Genomic DNA, 21,857 nt, shown 5'->3' on the forward strand with positions numbered 1-21,857 from the left:
AAATTTTATATTTTCATGAATATTTGCTGAATAACAAGGACAGCATGATTTTTTAAACAGTGTACCTTTAAAGTCTGGTTATGGCAAAGCCAGAGAGGACAAGACTGCTAAAGTTTACTGTGCTGTGTTGTGAGGCACCGCTGTACTCACCACAATCATTTCGGACGGCTCCAAGGTGATACATTCACAGCCTCGTCGTCCTCCCAGCTGCTTCCCGAAGCTGCACAGGAAAAAACAAGAGGGGGGTCAGAGAACACAGACCGCACAGCACACACACACACACTCCCCTGGTCCCACCCTACCCCCAACACACATACACACACACACACACACACACACACACACAACTGCCCACAAAGGAACATGCAAACATCCTTCGTTTACGCCCTCTCTCAGAGCAGCTAGGTATGCTGAAATTTCGTAACTCTTTCTGTGCAAGACTGTGATTGAAGACTTCCAGTTTATATTTGAATTGCCATGTCAAATTTGCAGTAACTACAATATCCAACCTAATAACAAGGCATTGAAGGCATTTTTCCACATTTCATATATTTTTAACCAACATGATTAAACTATTATTTCACGTCAGGTTAAAAAAATGAAAACAAAAAAACAACCAGCTCCCTCCTTTGACCAGCAGGGTCATGTTTAGCTGTAAGCAAACGCGCATGCAGACACAAGCGTCTGCACAAATCAACAAAACAGGTCTGCACCGTGCCGAAGGCTAGATTGATACAATAAAGTGAAGAACAGAGACAAAACGCACACACATTTCACTATGTTCTTTCCAGCAGTATCAGAATCTAGCCAAGGGAATTTGGTTTTAGCTACACGTGTGTGTACATGGCGAAGGTCCTTCTTTGATATTCCAGATTGTTCCAGCCTTAGAGGGAGGACATGGGTATTCGAAATAACCAAAGCAAGAGCCTTGGCAACGGTCATTCCCCTGATTATGTTCTTACCTGCATTTCAATATAATCTCTCTACACAGTTACATCAGGGAGATTGTTGGGAAAGGAGAAACAACCAGGTGGTTGGAGAAACAGCAGTTTGAAGCAGTGAAATTGTGAATATGTGAGAGAGGGACACAGAGAATGGAGACAGATGGACAAGGATCACTAAAATGAATGAGAGAGCTGAAAAGAGAGGGAGAGAAAAGCAGACCAAAATGAATGTGCCAGAGAGAGAGAAAAAGAGAGAGAGAGAGAGAGAGAGAGAGAGAGAGAGAGAGAAAAAGAGAGAGAGAGAGAGAGAGAGAGAGAGAGAGAGAGAGAGAAAGAAAGAAAGAAAGAAAGAAAGAAAGAAAGAAAGAAAGAAAGAAAGAAAGAAAGAAAGAAAGAAAGAAAGAAAGAAAGAAAGAAAGAAAGAAAGAAAGAAAGAAAGAAAGAAAAGCTCTGGGAAAGGCCATGATGGCACTATTGCTAAAGAGAACCCTACAAATCAGCCTCTTTCATCTCAGGGGCCGCTTTGATCACTGCTCGGAGAAGGGACACATTTTCTGTGACTTTTTTCTACTTTAAAAGTCAGAAATAGAGGGGGACAGCACAGAGGGAACCTATTATAGATGGCAGTGATGAGACTGCCACTAGCCGGCACTTATCAGGAAAAAGATTATTGAAATGAAACAACAAAAAGAGACCGAAAACGAGTTGAAACATGTAAATTGAAATGAGAAGACGGGGAAATGGTAAAATCTAAGAAAGGCGAAGAAAAAAAAAGGACAATGAAGGGCAATGATGAGAAAAAAAATCAATCCCCATGACCATCAAAGAAGGCACGTACATTCCGACGACTTTCTCTAAAGGCGTGGAAGAGCATACATCTCGGGAAGAAGAGAGAGGAGAGAGAGAGAGAGAGAGCTGCATAGTGATGTGGTTGAATATCATTCCTGCATCTTGGAATATAAATGTGAGTGCAAACGCAACTGGGCTTATCCCTCCTCTCCTCCTTCACCTTCACCTTCACCTTTCCCCCTCCTCCCCCTGTCTGCCTACGGGGTGTACTTGTCTCCTTCCCCTCACTGAAATTAAGCTCCTCTTCTCCTCTTTCTCCCACCTTCTCCCCCTCCAGCTGTCTGCCGTCTGGGTGTACCTGTCTCATTCCCCTCGTCACAGAGAACCTCTTTTTCTTCTTTTCTGTCTCCCCTTCCCCCTGTTTGCCTACTGGGTGTAACTGGGTCCATTCGCTCCATTGGCAATCTCCTTTTCCTCCTCTGTCCACTAACATCACACCAGCACCACCACCACCACCAGCCCTGGTACCCCATCCATATCCCTCTCTCCCTTCTCCTCTTTCTCCCCCTCCTGCTGTCGGCCGACTGGGTGTACCTGTCTCTTTCTCCTCATCACAGTGAACCTCTTCTTCTTCTTCTTCTTCTTCTTCTTCTTCTTCTTCTTCTTCTTCTTCTTCTTCTTCTTCTTCTTCTTCTTCTTCTTCTTCTTCTTCTTCTTCTTCTTCTTCTTCTTCTTCTTTTTCTACCCCCCCGTGTTTGCCTACTGGGTGTAACTGGCTCCACCAGCCCTGCTACCCCATCCATATCCCTCTCTCCCTTCTCCTCCTTCTCCCATCTTCTCCCCCTCCCCCTGTACACCGACTGGGTGTACCTGTCTCTTTCCCCTCATCACAGTGAACCTTTTTTTCTCGTTCTCCCCTTCTCCCTGTTTGGCTACTGGGTGTACCTGTCTCCACTGACTCACTCGTGGCAATGAACCCATCTCCTTTTCCTCCCCTCCCTACCAACATCACCGGCACCACCACCCCCACCCCCACCATCTCCTGTAACCCATATCCCTCTCTCCTTCTCCTCCTTCACCCCCCATCTGGCCATCATCTCAAAAAAACCCTCTACATCTCCTCCATCTTTCTTCTCTCCCCATCAACAGTCGCCATCACAACAAGCCTCTTCTACCCCCTTCTCCTCTTCCTCTCCAAACATACAGCAGCACCATCAACCCAATCAGCTGCAACCCTGTCTGCCACTCTCCCTTCACTCATTGCAACCTGAATCTCTTCTTCTCCTCTTCCCACCACTGTTGAATGCCATCACTAACCCCACGCTGCCACCCCATGTCCTCATCTCTCCCTTCCTTCTTCTCCTCCATCCTGTTCTCTCCACCTGCAATGACTAAACAGCTGTCTAGGTGAGATGCAGGTCACCCCGGCTGACATGACGGCTCTGTCTGCTCGCCCCTGACTTGACTGTGTACGTACGCTGCTGGGAGTGGAGCGGCACGTGTTGTCTGCCAAATGCACTTCAGCAACACTTCACTTCAGCCCAGTGTTGCCAGATGTACGGTAACCGCAGAGATACACCAGCGGCGACGCGATTCAAGCGACAGAGTGTAGCAGCAAGCGATACGAGAGATTGAGGAGACTAGAGTACTAACCCCAACTCCGATGAAGTTGGGACGTTTGGTAAACAGTGAATAAAATCAAAATGCTATCATTTTCAAAACACTCAATCTATTCATTAGATGGAGAATAGTGAAAAGACAACATATTAAGTGTTAAAACCGAGAAAAAATATTGTTTTGGGGGACATATGTACTCATTTCTAATTTGAGAAATCCAACAGGTCTCAAAAGAGTTGGGACGGGGACAATAAATGGCAGCAAATGTCGAGGAAGACTAAAAACAAAACAAAAGACAACACTTAACAGTTAAATACATTAACCGATGAGATGATTTTATATATAAAAAACAGTGTTAATTCCTATCTTGGACATGATTTCACCAGCTTAAATGGTGGGTGTATTCCTTGTCATGTTTTGCAATGTTTTCCTTTCTGTAGTGCTTACAGTGTGACAGGTCTTGACCAAAAACCCACCATTTTATCACATGCTGGTCCTTATGATGGAGCCAAACTGTTAAAACATAGTAGAGAATGCAATTTGACCTTACTATGTGGCAGTAATCGAAGATCTCCCTTCAAAATATAATGCATGAGTGGCTTTTCATGCTGTTTAAAACCCATTTATGCCATTCATAACTGTATTTAACTCTACAGATGAGTGAGAACATCTTAACCAATGCACTACTGCATGCGCATGCCATCATGGAGGCTGACTTTTGAAGCTAGCACTAACACAAGTTGGATGGTCCATTTTCACTGTAGCACAGGATGTGCAATGCTCTATTATTGTCAAAAAGAATGGACTTCTACAACTTCTGCTGACTTCTGTAAGCAAAGGACAGTTTCCCATGTCTTCTGGGTCTATTTCAAGTGAGCTCAGGTGCTTAGGAGAATGTTAAACCCCTGTGTCATTTTCATGCATTAAGCATTCTTAATATGGTCAATTTTCAATAGCTCTAGCACTCCAGGAATTAGAGTGAGACTACAGCCAATATATATTTCATGATGTCATGAACCTATACAATGATTTTATTAACAAAAATATGTCTTATATACACTCAATCGTGGTAAATCAAAGGGAATTCAAAAATGTATGTAATAACTATGGTAATTATTCCCTTTTCATCTTTAATTCTGAGTGACTCAGCCTCTCTGTGATGATCTTATACCTGGACACCTATATTGTCCGTCAGTACAATTCATTTTGAAATGTTCTTCTTTGTTGTTTTATCTTATTTGGATGTTTACTAAATTTCACTGATCCCCGTCCCAACTCTTTTGAGACGTGTTGGATTTATCAAATTAGAAATGAGTACATATGTCCCCCAAAACAATATTTTTTCTCGGTTTTAACACTTAATATGTTGCCTTTTCACTATTCTCCATCTAATGAATAGATTGAATGTTTTGAAAATGATAGCATTTTGATTTTATTCATTGTTTACCAAACGTCCCAACTTCATCGGAGTTGGGGTTTGTATGTCCATACAGGTAGAAGGCAAAGCATTCAAGCATTCCCATTGGCTGTGGTCACTGACCTCTATACAGTCATTGGCAAATTGTTGCGCTCGTCGCGCAAATCGCTCTAGTCTCCAGAATCGCTTTTGTCTCTCGACTCAATACAAAGTCAATTACTTCCGTCGCTCGACTCGCTCAGATCGCCGCTGGTGTATTTCTGCGGTAATGATCATATTTGTACTATTTTTTTTTCTTAAATTTTGTCCTCTGTACGATTTAAAAAATCATGATGTACGATAATTTTGGAGTTTGTCATTCAGTTCATATAGATGCCTTGAAACAACTTTTGAGTCTCTTGTACCATAACTTCCTCCCAAAAAAACGATAATTTTGAGGTTTTGATACGATAATTCAGCATTTTCCATCTGGCAACACTGCTTCAGCCCCTCTCCCTCTCTCTCTACACCCCTACCCATCCCATCCCCTTACTCCCTCCTGCCCTGCATCCAGAAACAGGCATCTCGGAGATTCATACATCAGGTGGGTTGGGCAGGTAGCATGAGGAGAAAGACTGCAGCGCAGTCATTATATCCCCGAAACGCGGAGCGTCGGGGATGTAATGGTTTTGCGTGCGCCGCCGCCGCGTCCGCCGCGTCCGCCGCCGCGTCCGCCGCCGCGTAAGGTCTTTCGTGTTAACGCGATAACTTTTGAACGGATGTTTGGATTTGTCCCAGATTTTTTGGGTGAATGCTCTAGGGCAGGTTCATGAACTGATTCGAGTTTGGAGGTCAACACTTTCAAGATGGCTGAATTCAAGATGGCCGAATTTTTGTTTGGTCCATAACTTCTGACCGGGTGGATGGATTTGTCCCAGATTTGGTGTGTGAATGCTCTAGGGTAGGTTCATGAACTGCTTCGAGTTGGGAGGTCAACACTTTCAAGATGGCTGAATTCAAGATGGCCGAATTTTTGTTTGGTCCATAACTTCTGACCGGGTGGATGGATTTGTCCCAGATTTGGTGTGTGAATGCTCTAGGGTAGGTTCATGAACTGCTTCGAGTTGGGAGGTCAACACTTTCAAGATGGCTGAATTCAAGATGGCCGAATTTTTGTTTGGCCCATAACTTCTGACCGGGTGGATGGATTTGTCCCAGATTTGGTGTGTGAATGCTCTAGGGTAGGTTCATGAACTGATTCGAGTTTGGAGGTCAACACTTTCAAGATGGCTGAATTCAAGATGGCCGAATTATTGTTTGGCCCATAACTACTGACCGGGTGGATGGATTTGTCCCAGATTTTGTGTGTGAATGCTCTAGGGTAGGTTCATGAACTGATTCGAGTTTGGAAGACAGCACTTTCAAAATGGCGGAATTTTCATTTGGCCCATAACTTCTGACTGGGTGGATTGATTTGCATGTTAACACCTTATTTTAATGGTTCACCATTTCAGTGAATCTACCATATTAGGTACAGTGTAATAACCAATGTAACAATATTTAATACCATGTAATACTAGTGTAATACCAGTGTAACAATATGCAATATCAGGTACAGTGTAATAACGAGTGTAACAGTATGCAATACCATGTAATATAGTGTAATACCAGTGTAACAATATGCAATACCATGTAATACCACTTACGCACAAACACATGATGTAAGTAAAAAAATTACATTGTATTAAATATTGTTACACTGGTTATTACACTGTACCTAATATGGTATATCCACTGAACCATTAAAACAGTATTACCATTTGCCCCATTTTTTGCTTCATTTTCACAATAGTCGTTTGGTTTTAAGCCTATGCACGTCATGTCACGTCTGTATGTATCATATACGTTTACGAAATGGTGGACGGGAGTGGTAGGAATGATGGGGGACTGGAAGCGTCGCGTTTCGGGGATATACCTTAAGCAGTCGAAGGCGACTGCACAGGCAGTCTAGTTTGCATTTGACCTCACATCGCCTCCCTTCCTTCGCCATAATGAAATCTGCCTGTAGTTCTAGAAACTCATACACACCTGACCAGGATACAGAGCAGCCCAGGGCAAGAGAAACTTTAAAACATAACATTCTCAAACAAAAGCCATATCCGAAACCCTTTATGCCGGAAATATGTGAAAAATGTCTTCTTCTGTAGCTGGGTATTGTCTTATAGCTGTCTGTCTGTAGCTGGGTAGTCTGCAGCAGAAGAAGCCATCTGCAGCAGTAATGTAGTATGTGCCATGCACACTCTCCTCAAGAGGTAACAGAGAGCTACAGAGAGGAGAAATAAACCTCTGGGAACTGAACTGCTAGCCCCGTGACCACTGCCACTGAAAACACCGGAGCCTTTTCTTTTCTTTCCTCTCTTTCCCTCCCTCCATTTCTTTCTCCTTCTCCCTCTCCGTCCATACACAGCGGGCAGAAAGCAAATTCGATTTATTCAGGTCACGGGACAGATACGTAGGGAAGAGGGGCCATCCCTGTCATGATATACCATACGCCACTGACAGCAGAGATATTACTTTTCTAGAGAGAGAGAGAGAGAGAGAGAGAGAGAGACAGAGAGCAAAGCAGGGCAAGCGTGAGAGGAAAAGGGAGCACACGATAGAGCGAGAGAAAAAGAGGGAAAAGAAAGAGAAAAGAGGAATTGAAAAACACATGCACCGTTCAGCAGTGAGCTGTTGGGCTGTCATAACATGCACAGGGCTTTGTTGAGCAAGCACAACCCCTCCACACACAGCACACACGGCACAGCACAGCACAGCACAGCAAGGCAGATAGATAGGCACTCCAGCTCTGTAACCACTGATGGAACAATAGATTAGGGGGACGGCCAAACGGCACAGAAGCTGTGGCGTAAGCGAGAAACAGCCAAACAATACCCATGAATCATTCAGGTGCTGGTCTAGTCAAAGGCCTTTTCTCTTTTTTTTTCAAATCGCCCAAACAACAACATTGTGTGTAGGCTTGAATACAGCGACTACGGCAGCGCAGTTCAAAAGTCAACGAAAGTCAAATGACATATCTCGCTTGTGCCAACACATCAACAAACAGGTCACGTGCAGGACTGACATTTACTGAGACATTTTGCCTTGAAAACTTGAAAAAAGCAGAGCAGAAAACATGTTTCCTCCACAACTGCTATCATTTAGGTTTGTCCAAAAACCAACATGCCAATAAGCTGACAAACTCGATGAGTCAGTGAAGCGATACGCCGACCACTGTGTACAGACCATCCTTGGATAAGGCAAACGATACTCCACCACTACCACTGTAGACAAGCCTCGATAAGGCCAACGTCGATTGCGTGCGGCTTTGGGAAAACAAATGGGCAAACAGAAGCCTGCCAAGCACGTTGTATGTCTGTGGTCACGCAGAAATCAAAACACTGGAACACAAGGCAAGGCAACAGACACAGGCCAGTTGAGAAGGCCAGGGATCGCTTACTTACTTGTGCGGGCTGGAGCGGACAGAGGCTGAAGAGGACTGTACTCCTTCTGAGATTCAAGAGAGTGCTCCTTTTGAAATGAAAGTGAAAAAAAGAACTGACTCGACTTACACAGGTCCCAATTTTTCCCCTGTGTGTGTGTTTTTTGTAAACTGAAAAGGCACCGGGCGGGTAGACTCACATTAAGCGAGAAAAAAAAATAGCATAGGGGACTTCCAAACCATCCAGAAACTTACAGATGTGATGAGAACAGCGCACAATATTCCAGTGTCAGTAAAATAAAAATAAAAATAAAAATCAGTGGTAAATCCTTCAAATGATGGAGCGAAAAATATACATTTAAAAAAAACACTTCATATGTTACAATCCAATCCAAACATATTCAGTGAGTCAGGAACAGACAAAACAACTCATCTAAACTTCCAAGCAGAACCTCTGTTTAGTCTTCTGTCTGAGCCGGTAAAAATGTGTCATGGGAAGTGCATTATCCAAAAAGCCTCCAGAGATGAACAAGCAGAATCCAACTTCCAGAAGAGTTCCAGAGAGCTCCTATCCCAACCCAAAATCCATGTGGTCTAGTTGAGCTGAGGATACCAGGAGAACTAGGTCCATGTTGAGCCTGTGGTCTCTCTGTGTGTGAATGAGGGGGTGAGTCTATAGCCTGTGTATGTGTGTGTGCAAGTCTCTGTGTGTGTGTGTGTATGTGTCTGTGTGTGTGTCTCCAAAGTAGTCAGTGGCTAAGCAGCAGAGCCTGCTCATTTCCTGCCGGTGTGTGTGTGTGTTGCGAGTGTGTGTGACTGTGTGTGTGTATTGTGTGGGGTGTGTATGAAGCTGTTCTTCCTTCTCTGGAACACATGGCTCAGTCAGAGTTCTGCCAGGAGTTCCGCATTCCATATCCTCCTCACTCCTCTCCTCTTCACCCCTCCCCTTCTCTGCGAGACCCTTCCCCCTCTCTCTCACACACACACACACACACACACACACACACACACACACACACACACACACACACACACACACACACACACACACACACACACACACACACACACACACACACACACACACACACACACACACTTAACCACCAACCTTCTGCTGCTCATCAACAGTCGTACAGAAGCAAACACACACAGACAGGCAGACATGAAAGCCTACCATTTATTCTTACCATTTATATGGAAAAACACCAACCCCATGTTCCTCAGCACAGACAGGGAGGGAACACACACATGTTTGAATTCAAACTCAGTCTCACACACACTCTTTCACACACACACACACACACACACACACACACACACACACACACACACACACACACACACACACACACACACACACACACACACACACACACACACACACACACACACACACACAGACAGACAGACAGACAGACAGACAGACACACACACACAGGGCATAGCGTGTGCCCAACGGCCTCTTCTGCCCTGCTGCACCAAGGACCCCATGCGATGACCTCACTCTCACACGCACGCACGCACGCACACGCGCACGCACACGCACACACACACAGGAATGTTTATCACTCCTCTGGACTCACTGCACTTCCTCACGCCTTTACACGTTTCCTGTTTTTCTCTTTTCTGTGCATTTTTACATTTCTTTGCATGTCATTTTCACTGTCCCGCAAAACAGCTGGACATCTTTTTTTAATAGCCAACGCAGTAGAAGAGATGAAGTAACGCAAATACGGGAGAAAATAAAATGCCTAAACTGTGCACTAATGCGGAGCTCAAGGGAAATTAAGCCGAAGTGAACCTCCTGTACGGGCCAGAAGTTGATCGTCTTACATAAAGAAGTTTGACTTTGACGTGCGCGAGCTAATGGGGAATGGCCCTGGTTTTATGAGTGTGGGAGGTAGAGAGAGGGATGGAGGTAAAGAAAGACGGAGGGACGGAGGGATAGAAAGAAAGAGGAAAGGAGGGAGGGAGGAGGGTCGGCCCTGATGTCTGGGGCTACTGACAGGGCGGGTGGGCGCGGAGCTGCAGCGGAGATGAAAGGCTGTGTGAGCGGCTTACAGTCTGGGCTGCTGTGCTGTGGCCAGAGACTTGCAGAGCCCAGCGCCAGAGCCAGCGCCAGAGCCAGAGCCGTCATTACCACGCTGCCACTGTTCTGTCCTGAAGACGATTACGACTGAGACAGAGACTGGCCTTTCCCCACACAGCTGTGGGGAGAGGGCACACAAACCCTTACACAATATCAGAAGTAAAAGAAACTTAAAATGCTGGTGCGGCTCAGATGCCTTTTTGACTTTTATGTTATTAGTTCTTCTTTTTAAGCAGTGCAGCGCCCAAACTGTCATTACCGCATCGCATCGAAAGTCATGAGGACAACTTCAGGCCGAAAAGTGTCTGTGTAACATGGTGGATTATTTGCTTCCAATGAGTAAATCAGCTTACTTAATGTCATAAGCGTGCTCAAACTCAGGGATAGTTGTTGGTGTCGGACTCGGTGTAACCTGAACATAGTACACTGAACTTTTAAATGGCCATTTTGTGTGCACAGTCTTTTATTCAACTCTATTTGAGAGGGTACACAAAGCCACAACATCCGAAGTATATATTAAAGAAAAAGCGGCGGTGCAGGTCCGATGTTGATTTTTAAATTTCTTTATTAAGAGGTGCATAACGGTGAACAACGTTTCGATGGCATATTGGCAAAAGCATATTCCTCAGAGTCCATGAGGGTCTCGCCCTTACACAGTATCCTTTCAGCCATGCGGTGTAATACCTCCTGACCCCGTCATCATGACCTGCTGGGTCGCCACAAGTCCTTCACAACCTTAACCATCTGTGACCTCGTGACCCTACGTGACCCACACTCTGTCGATTCATCCACTCATAAACTCCTTCATGCATCCCTGCTCTCCAAACTCTCCACCTTTTGCCTAGCAACTCCTTTAGGGTCATGGAGTCCAAGGAATTGAGGAATGATCTCACTCCACCTCTACGTGCCTGCTCGCGCCTTTTTTCTATTTAAGTCACATTTCCGTGGCTTATTCAGGACTCGTTGCAACACCTCTCATTGCCCCGCTGTAAACCTCTCACTGCTTGTTTTTTTATTTCACTGCTTGTTTTACGGATTGGTTGAAGGGTCCCTCAATTTGAGAAAGCTGTTGTATCAATTCTAAAAAATTGTCATTCTCATCAATTATTGAGCCCCTTCTATCTAAAGATATTCCACTGGTGAGAACCCCAAGCTTGCATCCTGCTAAACCAGATGTGCATACACAGTGAGAGGGTTCGAGGCAGCACAATTACTTGTAGACAGGATGATGGATCAGCACATTAAAAAGAGAGAAGGAGAATTGCTTGTTTGTTTAAATCAAGGGTCTGAGGGAGGGACGGGCCCAGTGAGATCATGTGCCTGTGGGACAGTTCACAGCCAACTCTGCTGTTTCAGTACCCCAAACTTCTGCCAAATCATCCGGCGTGAGGTCACCATGACACGCGTCTTCCTCTTATGGGGAAGTATAGAAACTTGAAACGAAGGCACAAAAAAGATGCTCAGTCAAAGGTAACATGAGGTTAACTGAAATCAGGGCTCTAAACTAACTTTTCTCATCACCAGTCAAAATGTTAAGTGGATGTTAACCTTGCTAGCCAAACACAGTCACTGATGGGTCAAAGTGGCTAGTAAGTTGGTCTATTCTACCAGCCAAACTGAAATTTCACCAGCATTTGGCCAGTTGCCAGGTGTTAACTTAGAAATACAAAGAGATCAGATTATTTAGAATAAAGAAAAGATTAGCAGGAAAAAGTACTACCACTGCAGACAAGTTAAGACAAGTAATCATCAGTTGTGCAAGATGAATTGAGACACAGTTTCTCAGTAGTGATTCTGATCAGTCATGTAGCACAGTAAGCTGAAGTGAGCTGTCTGGAGTGGTGTAAGGGTATTATGTGACGATAACGAAGAGAGGACTTACCAGCATCGTGCCAAGTACATGTGCTCCTTCACGAACACAGAGCCAGACAGGAGGATGTACCAGCACGTAGAGATGTGGTCCGGACTGTGAAGGGAGAGAAAAATAAATTAACAAAAAAATGGTTATTCCTTTTAGGGATTCACTGATTGACAAATGTAATTCAAAGCACTTGTCTCGGAGTCATTTTCATTGTAAACAATCTGATATGTAAGTAACAGAAAAAATGTGGTTCAGGGTTGGGTGGGGAATGTGTTTTGTTTACTTTTCTCCTAAATTCAGGAATAAAAAAAAAAGAGTTAAAAAAAGGTATTCAGGTATTTAAAAATGTTATTTTACATGGGTTACTGACTCCTTCATAATCCACCTGTACTATAAACTGAAACCAAATATACTGTTGCTCCTTTATATTTTAAAAAGGATCGCCAATGTCTTGTATTTTCTCGGTTGCACACATTTGGAAAGTATTGCAGGCTGTGTGGGGAAGAAAGTCCCATTCAAGTGGTTGAGAAATACCAAACCCACGTCATCTGCAGGTTATTTCTACACAACCTGAATGGGACTTTCACCAGAGCTCTTAAAATTTGTGCATGGCTGACACGCCAATCCAACTTTGGCAGCTAATAGCACCTTTAAACACCACAAAGGGATTTCACCACAGTTACCAACAACTTAAACCACCGGTTTTGCACAGACCATGAGGGAAAATTTATGAAGAAGCCTGAAGACAAATGTGTAGAGAAGTGAAGTGTCACATTTGCAGAGTGTGACCACAGCTCTGGTACAAGTGCAGCACACAATGGGTACTTCTCAAAGTGAAGTGTCCTAACCTTGCTAGAATGAATAACACCCATTTTTCGCTTATTTCACCAAGAGTATCCAATAAAAAGTTCTACATGCAATTAATAATTGGATACATTGGGCGCAAAGGGGCGTTACTTGTCCCATCAAGGCTAGGACACTTTGAAAAATACACAGTGTGAAGAGGGGAAATCTTTTTCCAAGTATATTTTTTAAGTACCGGTATAGTATATTTTGGACTATTGCCATCTTTATGACAGGACAGTGGTATGGTGTGACATGAAGTTAGCGGGAGAGGGAGATGAGTTAGGATTGGGTCCCAACATAATTCAGATATCGAATCGGATCTGAATTTCCCCAAAGTATCGGAATTTTTCTGATACTGACATTGAGCCAGGTGTAATGTTAATTTCAAACCATAACACTTGCATATTAGTTTTCAGGGTGGGATTTTCACTTTTTCACTGGTTACTTTTTACTTATTAATTGGTTTCCTGTTCTTCTGACTAAATAGTCTACTTGGGCCTACCTCAAGTTGAAACCCATGCATATATGTGGTTTTGGTATTGGATCGGAGTAGTATCAGCATCAGCAGATATCAAAATTTAGATATCTGGATCGGATCAGAAGTGAAAAAAATGTGTATCGGTGCATCCCTAGATTGGGATATGATCCAGCCCAGACTCAAACCTGGGTCGTCAGTGGCAACTGCCCGTATAAGGTACGAGTGTGTTAGCGCAGTGTGCCACATCACCCCCTGAGGAGGGGGAACCTAATGATATTTCTGTGTTTGATGCCCTCCCTGGAGCAGTTCTGACAACAAAACAAAGCTCAAGGTTGGGGGTTAATGGAGGGAGAGAGGGAAAAAAACGTCCACACAGCTACATGAAGGACAGTTACCTCGCTCCCTACATCTCCATTATATGAGTAATAAAACCAGACACCCCCTCTGTGATGTAATTCAATACCGTATATCTGTCACAGGAGGAAAGACCAGTGTTGTAAAAATAAACGAATAAATAAATAAATCCGATTAGAGCCATATTCATGTCTGATGTAAGAGCCAGAGGTGGTGGCAGTGTTCAGGCTGTGAGACGTGCGAACAGAGACGATACATAAGGAGGAGACGGTTCGAAAGGAGTTTCTTCCGCTATAAAGACGACACAAGGTTCTACCCTGCCATCCTATGGCAGCCATGCCGCTTGAGGAGACTAGTGGTGTGTTCCAAAGTCTGTGTTTACCACCCTTTCCGCACTGTGTTTGGGTACGAAGGGCGTTCCATTTCTATCCGAGACGAAATCAAGCGTACGGTCTGCCCTCAAAGCATCTATTTTTCAAAGTGTGGAGTTGTGTTCAAATTGTGTAAACTCTGATGACACACGGCAACAGTCATTTCCATTAATGGTAACAGACAGAACGTGATTTGGACCAAGACTTTTTTTCCCCCATTCTCTGAGGGCGCAAACTTTAGTGTCTTCAGCCTCAGTACCCAGTGCTTGAATGGAGTCCAATGGGAAAGTCATGTCCATTTAGAAGACCAAAGTTGATCACACTTTGCTGCATTGGTAATGCATGCTACACTTAATCTTGGTTTACCATATTGACTGTCTTTGGTGCGGGCTACAGAGAGACTGGGTGTTTGGGTTGTTTACTCACTAGAAGAGGATGTGGTTGGCATCGTAGCGCTCGTAGCGAGCTGTGGTGCACATGGACCTGTGGAAACAGAGGAAGAGAGTTCAGTTCAGTTCAGTTCAGTTCAGTTCAGGTTTATTTGATAGGAGGAGAGGTAAGAGAGGAGAGGTAAGAGTAGGGCTTCATAACTGAGGCGAGACGCTGTCATCTCTAATCACTAATATCAGACTACACCAGTCCCTGATGTGCATATATGTGTCTGTGCGCGTGTGTGTGTTCTTACATGTCTCTGCATGCGTGTGTGTGCGTGTGTGTGTGTGTGCGTGTGTGTGTGTGCATGTGTGTGCGTGTGCATGCGTGTGTGTGTGTGTGTGTGTATGCGTGTGTGTATGCGTGTATGCGTGTGTGTGTGCGTGTATGCGTGTGTGTATGCGTGTATGCGTGTGTGTGTGTGTGTGTGTGTGTGTGTGTGTGTGTGTGTGTATGCGTGTGTGTATGCGTGTATGCGTGTGTGTGTGCGTGTGTGAGTCAGGTGTTGACAGTGCTATCTATACCTTAGCTGGTGCTCCCTCAGGTGTGAAAGCACATCCATGTGGTAGAGATGGCAGTAGATATTGTTCAGATCCTGCAGGAGATAAGGAAGGAGATCAGGCAACAGAGTTAGATTTCCCTGAAAAGGGATATTATTGCATTAGGGAGCATCTGCTCAGCTCCACATACAGTGCTGTCACCATCACACAGGAACAGAGAGGGAGAGAGGGAGGAGGAGAAAGAGAGAGAGAGAGAAAGGTTTTTTTAATATTGCATGTGTCATGAAGGCCATTCGCTGTGCTTTAAACTACAATTAATGCAAGCCTAGACAAAGCAAGAGAGCGATTACAACATATTTTAAATTACAGCACGGTGTGCATAAAAAACAAATGGCTATTGCACAAACTGTATATTGAATCACTGAAAAAAAATTTCCCAATCACTGGCATGTGACAAGTGAAAACAATCAGAATCAAGGAAGGAAACCCAGCTTTACAATTCTCATGTAGCATCGAATGAGTAATGGTATTCAGCCAAGACTGTTCAGTGTAGTCCATCAACTAGGCCTGCCAAACTCCAACTCATTTCTCATCTTGATGTAACTTCTCCATTAAGTCTCCTGATATCGCTGATGAGTTAATGTCAGCCTCATCCCAAGCCGAAGAGATTACACTGCAGCTGCCCTGTACTGTGCATGTTTGCATTCCAACTAACAGAGATACGCTTTTCAAGAACTGTTGAAACTTCTGCTTCAACAGTGGTGAGCCTATCTCCAAAACACACAGAGAGACTCGTGTGTGTGTGTGTGTGTGTGTGTGTGTGTGTGTGTGTGTGTGTGTGTGTGTGTGTGTGTGTGTGTGTGTGTGTGTGTGTGTGTGTGTGTGTGTGTAGGGTCATGAGTGTTTTTTCAGAGGCCATTGGGGTTTATCATGTCCCATTAAAGTGTTATAATTCCCCTGTAGACACACACAGGGGCCCTCAAAATAGCCCATTATCACGCACAGCTGTTCAAACACGCAGGCTAGCAGCTAGCAGCGATAGGCAGAAGAACGCATGTGAACACAAAATACATGTGTGGCCAGATGGCAGGACAGGACACAGGGCCTTTTGAGCCTGTGGGCAGAACCAGCATTAACAGGTGTAGTAGGGCACGCTTCACTGCCTTACACAAGCACAACATGCACGCTAGTACACACACACACACACACGCACGCACGCACGCGCACACGCACACACACACAGCAGAGACCATGCGTCACTATATACACACATACACAGTGGTGATGACAATGCACCAGTATGAAATACACTCTCACCACACCAACCCTTTCCTATGTTTGTTCAAACTACATACAGCTTATATCATCACAGAGATGGAGGGAAAAAAATAATTTCCTGGATTTAGCTGTATGTTACCAGCTGCTGTCCATGACGAGGACTTCCTTTCACATGCATGCACTCGTTTTTTTTCATCATCCCTCTTTTCTTGGCAGCTCTCCTGTTTTCAGATCTGATTGTGACAGGACAAGACAGAAGTCAAGAGAGGGGTGCCAATGGCCCAGAAACGAAGTCCAGGGGGGTTCAAGCGAGTGCAGGCAGGAAGGCAGGCAGGCACACACACACAGACACACACACACACACACACACACACACACACACACACACACACACACACACACACAAGTAGCCCACTTCAATGTGACGGAAGGGGGGGTGGGGGACTGAACGGAAGACCGTGGCAAGCCTGGAGGTGAGGAACAGCAGCTGAGAATGTAACCTGATTCAAAGGCTGTCAAAGGAAGGACGGGGTAGTGTAACAAAAAAAAAAAGAACGACAGAAAGAAAAAGAAAAACAGAAAACGGTGCGGAAACATGGTGAAAACCCTGAGAAAGCGATCATGCCAATGTCACGCAGTGGTTTACAATAATCCCCGCATCCGTGATGAGAGACGGAGACCGAACCCTCTTCAGCTCTTTGAACTCGAACTGTTTTTCTTGAAAAACCTGGAAAATGCAGAACCTGTTTTGTAGTTTGTTTGCTTGCTTATTTTTAATTAAAGCCCTTTGCGCAATCTCTTTAATTCAGACAGTGTAAGCTGAATATTTTAGGCCTAATCCCCAATGAGAATCAGAGGCAAATGAAGGCTACAAAGGCATTCTGATGAGCTCTGCTGCCTCGTTTAGAGAGAGAAAAATATTTTCCCACTGCTCAAATTTCCGCTATAGCTTTAACGCAGGCTGAAACATGCAAACAGAAAAAGGGAACTGTGTAGACCTAAACGTAGGTGCCACACGCAGATTAAGTAGCCTACCTCTCACGAAATTGTCAGATCGCCAGACAGTCACCACAGTGTTAAATTTCAAATAAGAAAGTTACTTAGTCCTTGAAAAGAGAGAAATGGGCAACAGGATGCGTCATTCAGAAATGACATTTTGCTCAACCCCATTAGACATGCTGTGTGAGAGTGGGTGAGGGGGTAAAGTGATCTTTACAAACAACAAAAAAACACAAAAACAAAATAGGTGACATTTGTGTCCAGATGTCCAGCCTTCATTCTAGTTACCAATTTGTTAAAACCATGACGCACTCAACAAAAGTCTTTTAAAGAGGTTGCATAGAAACCAAAACAAAGCTTTATTGACCCTGTTGGAGCCTCAGTCTCAGTGCTACCACTCCTCCCCTCCCGTCTGCCAGCAGCCCCACACCACACCATCAGCACCCCGCGGTCACTCTGCACGGTTTCCTTCGACACCACCTCCAGCCCATCTACCCACTCCACCTCCACCCCATCTACCCACTCCACCTCCAGCCCATCTACCCACACCACCTCCAGCCCATCTACCCACTCCACCTCCACCCCATCTACCCACTCCACCTCCACCACACTACACCACCACCACCAGCAGCCCCACACTAAACCATCAGCACCCCGCGGTCACTCTGCACTGTTTCCTTCGACACCACCTCCACCCCATCTACCCACTCCACCTCCACCACACTACACCACCACCAACTGCTCCACACTTCACCACCACCATCAGCCTCACACTACACCACCACCCACCATCAGTACCCCACAGTCACACTGCACTGTTCCCTCTGACACCACCTCCAACCCATCTACCCACTCCATCTCCATCATTAATCCCATGCCAACACCATCAGCAATGCGTGGTCACCCTGCACTGCTCCATTGCCTTCTGTGCTACTCCACCACCCCCAACTACCACCACCATCACCCCCACTACCACCATCAGCACCCCCTGGTCATCCTACACTGCTCTCCTTGCCATCGCCCCGTCTATCCCCCTCCACTTCAATCAACCCACCTCCCTTTCCACCACCCGCTGGTCCTCCTGCTCTGCAGTAGCCATGTGGGGGTCAGCTCCAGCCCCGGGGGTGGCCAATGGGCAGCACAGCAGAGCAGCAGCATGTGTGTCTGGAGGGGGGTCTGGAACAGCCGAAGCCTCCTGCTTCCACACAGGACAGAGCCCAGTGGGATCTCAGTCAATGAAGACACACACTGACGCACAAGCCACACATGCAGACAGCCAGACACGGGCGCACACACACACACACACACACACACACACACACACACACACACACACACACACACACACACACACACACACACACACACACACACACACACACACACACACACACACACACACACACACACACACACACACACACACACACACACACACACACACACACGCTGAATCACAAGCTCCAATATCTAGCTCGTCTTATGTGGCAGTGATGTCTTAATTCGTCTTTACGCAAGACAAATTCGCTCCTCTACATTTGCCACTCAAGTTCGTCTTCTCTATCCTGATAAGAAACTGAAGTTGATGCCCTTATCTTCAAGACAAGACAGACTGCTGCATGCCCCATCAGCCACTTTGAATTTGGAGACATCTCCTCCACATTCCTGCAGTTAAACAGTCTCTGTCTCCCTCTTCAAAATTGGACTTGTCAAAAGGGCTGACACGCTGGCTGACTGACTGATTGAATGTCTCTATTGCTCTGCAGCGGAGAGTCCATTAGCTGTGAGATCCACTTATGCAAAACAAATCTGGATCCAGCTCCTTCAGAAGCACTCATGACCTCCCAAGCCAACCTACCTACCCCCTGAAAACGCACGCTCGCACGCATTTGCACACATACACACGCATGCACAGTGCGCACACGCACACACACACACACACCCTTCCCCTGCCAAACGCAGGCCCATTGATCAGTCTGGCCCAAAACGCCAATATAGGATGTCAAGTCAACCGTGCCAATCCTTTTCAATGGAGCGTCTGCCACTCTTCCAGACTAATTCAATGGGCTCACATTAGCTCAGGCCGCATGGTGCCTCGACAAAACACGGCCACTTGTACGTCTGGGAGCTGTCATCGGGTCACCGTGCCTGTGCCCCCGTTACCAAGCCTTGACGAGACCATTAGGCGCTTACTGGATTGCTCTTTCACAAATCTGTACAGAAACGTGACTAAAAAGGTAGTATGTCAGGCACTGCCGTGGCCTAACGGTAGGGCACTGGTTTACGGTAGGGACACATAGGCGCGAATTTGGCCTAGCGAAGCGAACATCGCCATTCATTCCTATGAGAGAGGCGAAGGCAAGCGAAAGCAAGCAAACAGGAGTGAAGCGAAGCGAAGCGAAATTATTAAACAAAGTTTAATGTTATGCAAATGAGAAGCGAATTCGCCTGCGGCAGCCCAATCAAATCAACAACATAACGGATCCATTCCATTTAATTCGCCGCGCGACGACCTGATGACAGTTGAGCTGTAAGTGAATTTCGCCTCTCTTCGCCTCGCCTGCAATGTGTCCCTACCGTTACAGCGCTGGCGACCCGGGTTCGATTCCAGCCCCAGTCATTTGCAGATCTTTCCCCGTCTTTCTTTCCCTTCCCATTTCCTGTCTCTCCTCCACTGTCCTGTCAGAAATATAGGCAAAAAAGCTCTTACAAAAAAGGCAGCATGTAGTCCAGCTTACTTAGCCTCATCACAGTAACTGAGTAGAAAGACCACACAAAAGTCAAGCGAGCAATCAAAGGGGTCCCTAACCTACACAGCCCTCTCCGCTGAGGCATGAAACTACAGCCCTATTCATTTGAGCCCATTAGCGGCCTCATTAGCTCCGTGCCTCCTCCTCCCCCACGCTGTGCCTATTGTTCTAGGGTGCTTCTTGACCTTTAACCCTTGAGCCTTGGTGGTCTTCCATCCGCGGTGACTCGTCTCCCCACCCACATACCACCACGCGTCGGTGACAGGAGGCCCTCAAGGTGACTGTAGGAGCCTATTATAGAAGTGTCACACACCTGCTGGAAGCCGTAGCATTCCAATTACATTGACACTACAGAGAGGAGACGACGAGTGCAGCAAGTCATCAGTATCTCTGTTGGACTCACTGGTGATGGGCACGTATACACTACTGCTGCCCCCTACTGGGACAACAAGCAAACTTGCCTTCCATTCATGAGATAGAGAAGTAGGGAAGAGGTCAAAGTGGATGGCACCCATGGAGAGCATGCTGTGTGAATGATAATGGAAGAATATGGTTTGTTGGATTCAACTTGCAGTGAGTAGAAATCCTACATGGCCAACTACTGTTGAATAACAAGTAAAACACAAAGGCCAATAAACCATGTTCATGTTTAGACGAGATCACTAATCCCATGGTAAATAAAAGTTGATAGGGTAAGCTTTCAAGAGTCAAACCTGATACATTGTTCATGTTCGCTGGTACAATATGAATCTTAGGCCAAATAAATGGTGCAGGATTTCCATCAGTGTACATAGTACAGAGAAGAAAGAGTACATTGTATTGCTATGACTTCTGGGGAAAAATATGACTACAATTTGAAAACCACGAATTTGTCCAATACCTGTACTCTGAAGGTAACTATTCAAGTTAACATACAGCTATAAACTACTGAAACTTTATAGTTTCCTGCCAGCTCTGTACAGTTTAGTAACCCTGATTTGTCTCTACGGCACTGCATCCAGCGCAGAAAAACTAGCTGGTGAAATGCAAATGACGCAGTAACTAATACGAACACCAACTCCAGCCCAAGGAGCACCGACGAAGCTGGTCTCCCGTCCATAATATGGCCTAACATTGGAGCTGAGCTACAAAGCACCCCTGGATCAGAGGCTACGGCTGGGGCTTTGTTAACTTAACACCCCACTGGCAGCTCATTCCGACAAAGCAGCACATACCGACAGAAAGCCGGCCAGAAAGAGAGCAGGAGTTGAAGTTGAAGTTGAAGTTGAAGCTGTGCCACTACAGCTGCCAGTTCTGCGTGAGCCTGGCCGCAGCCAGCCAGACCAGAGTGAAGTACGCCATGGAAAACACTGGGCAGACGGCGGAAAAACAAGAGGGCAATTTTCACCATGGCAATTCTAGTAAAGGGGAGGGAGGAGGGGTGGAAGGGGGTAAAAAAAAGGTTCCATGTTACATAATCCTTCTTAATTCGCAGCCTTTCTCTGACTCAACACATCTTAAAAAATCAGGCGCTACACACACCGCCACATCACATGTGCACACATGCTCGCACACACACACACACATAGTGTTGCTGAGTGCTGAGCGAAGAACTGAAACATTGGGTGGACTCATAGCAAGAACACAGAGAGAAGTCACTGTGTATGCGTACAGTTGGATGGTACAGTTG

At 45.6% G+C, this 21,857-nt stretch overlaps 1 protein-coding gene across 1 annotated transcript in view; it reads right to left on the bottom strand.

The window, feature by feature from the left end:
- rapgef6 (Rap guanine nucleotide exchange factor (GEF) 6) overlaps nt 1-21,857 on the bottom strand; it is a 148,688-nt gene that overhangs the window by 114,973 nt on the left and 11,858 nt on the right. The window contains exons 2-5 of the mRNA XM_063203935.1: nt 15,186-15,256; nt 14,656-14,712; nt 12,202-12,285; nt 151-220 (exon numbers count right to left, since the gene is read on the bottom strand). Of these exons, the coding sequence (XP_063060005.1) occupies nt 151-220; nt 12,202-12,285; nt 14,656-14,712; nt 15,186-15,256 (282 nt within the window). The remainder of the gene's footprint in view (nt 1-150; nt 221-12,201; nt 12,286-14,655; nt 14,713-15,185; nt 15,257-21,857) is intronic.

The sequence above is a fragment of the Engraulis encrasicolus genome, chromosome 7 (assembly GCF_034702125.1).
Source record: "Engraulis encrasicolus isolate BLACKSEA-1 chromosome 7, IST_EnEncr_1.0, whole genome shotgun sequence".
Classification (NCBI taxonomy): domain Eukaryota; kingdom Metazoa; phylum Chordata; class Actinopteri; order Clupeiformes; family Engraulidae; genus Engraulis; species Engraulis encrasicolus.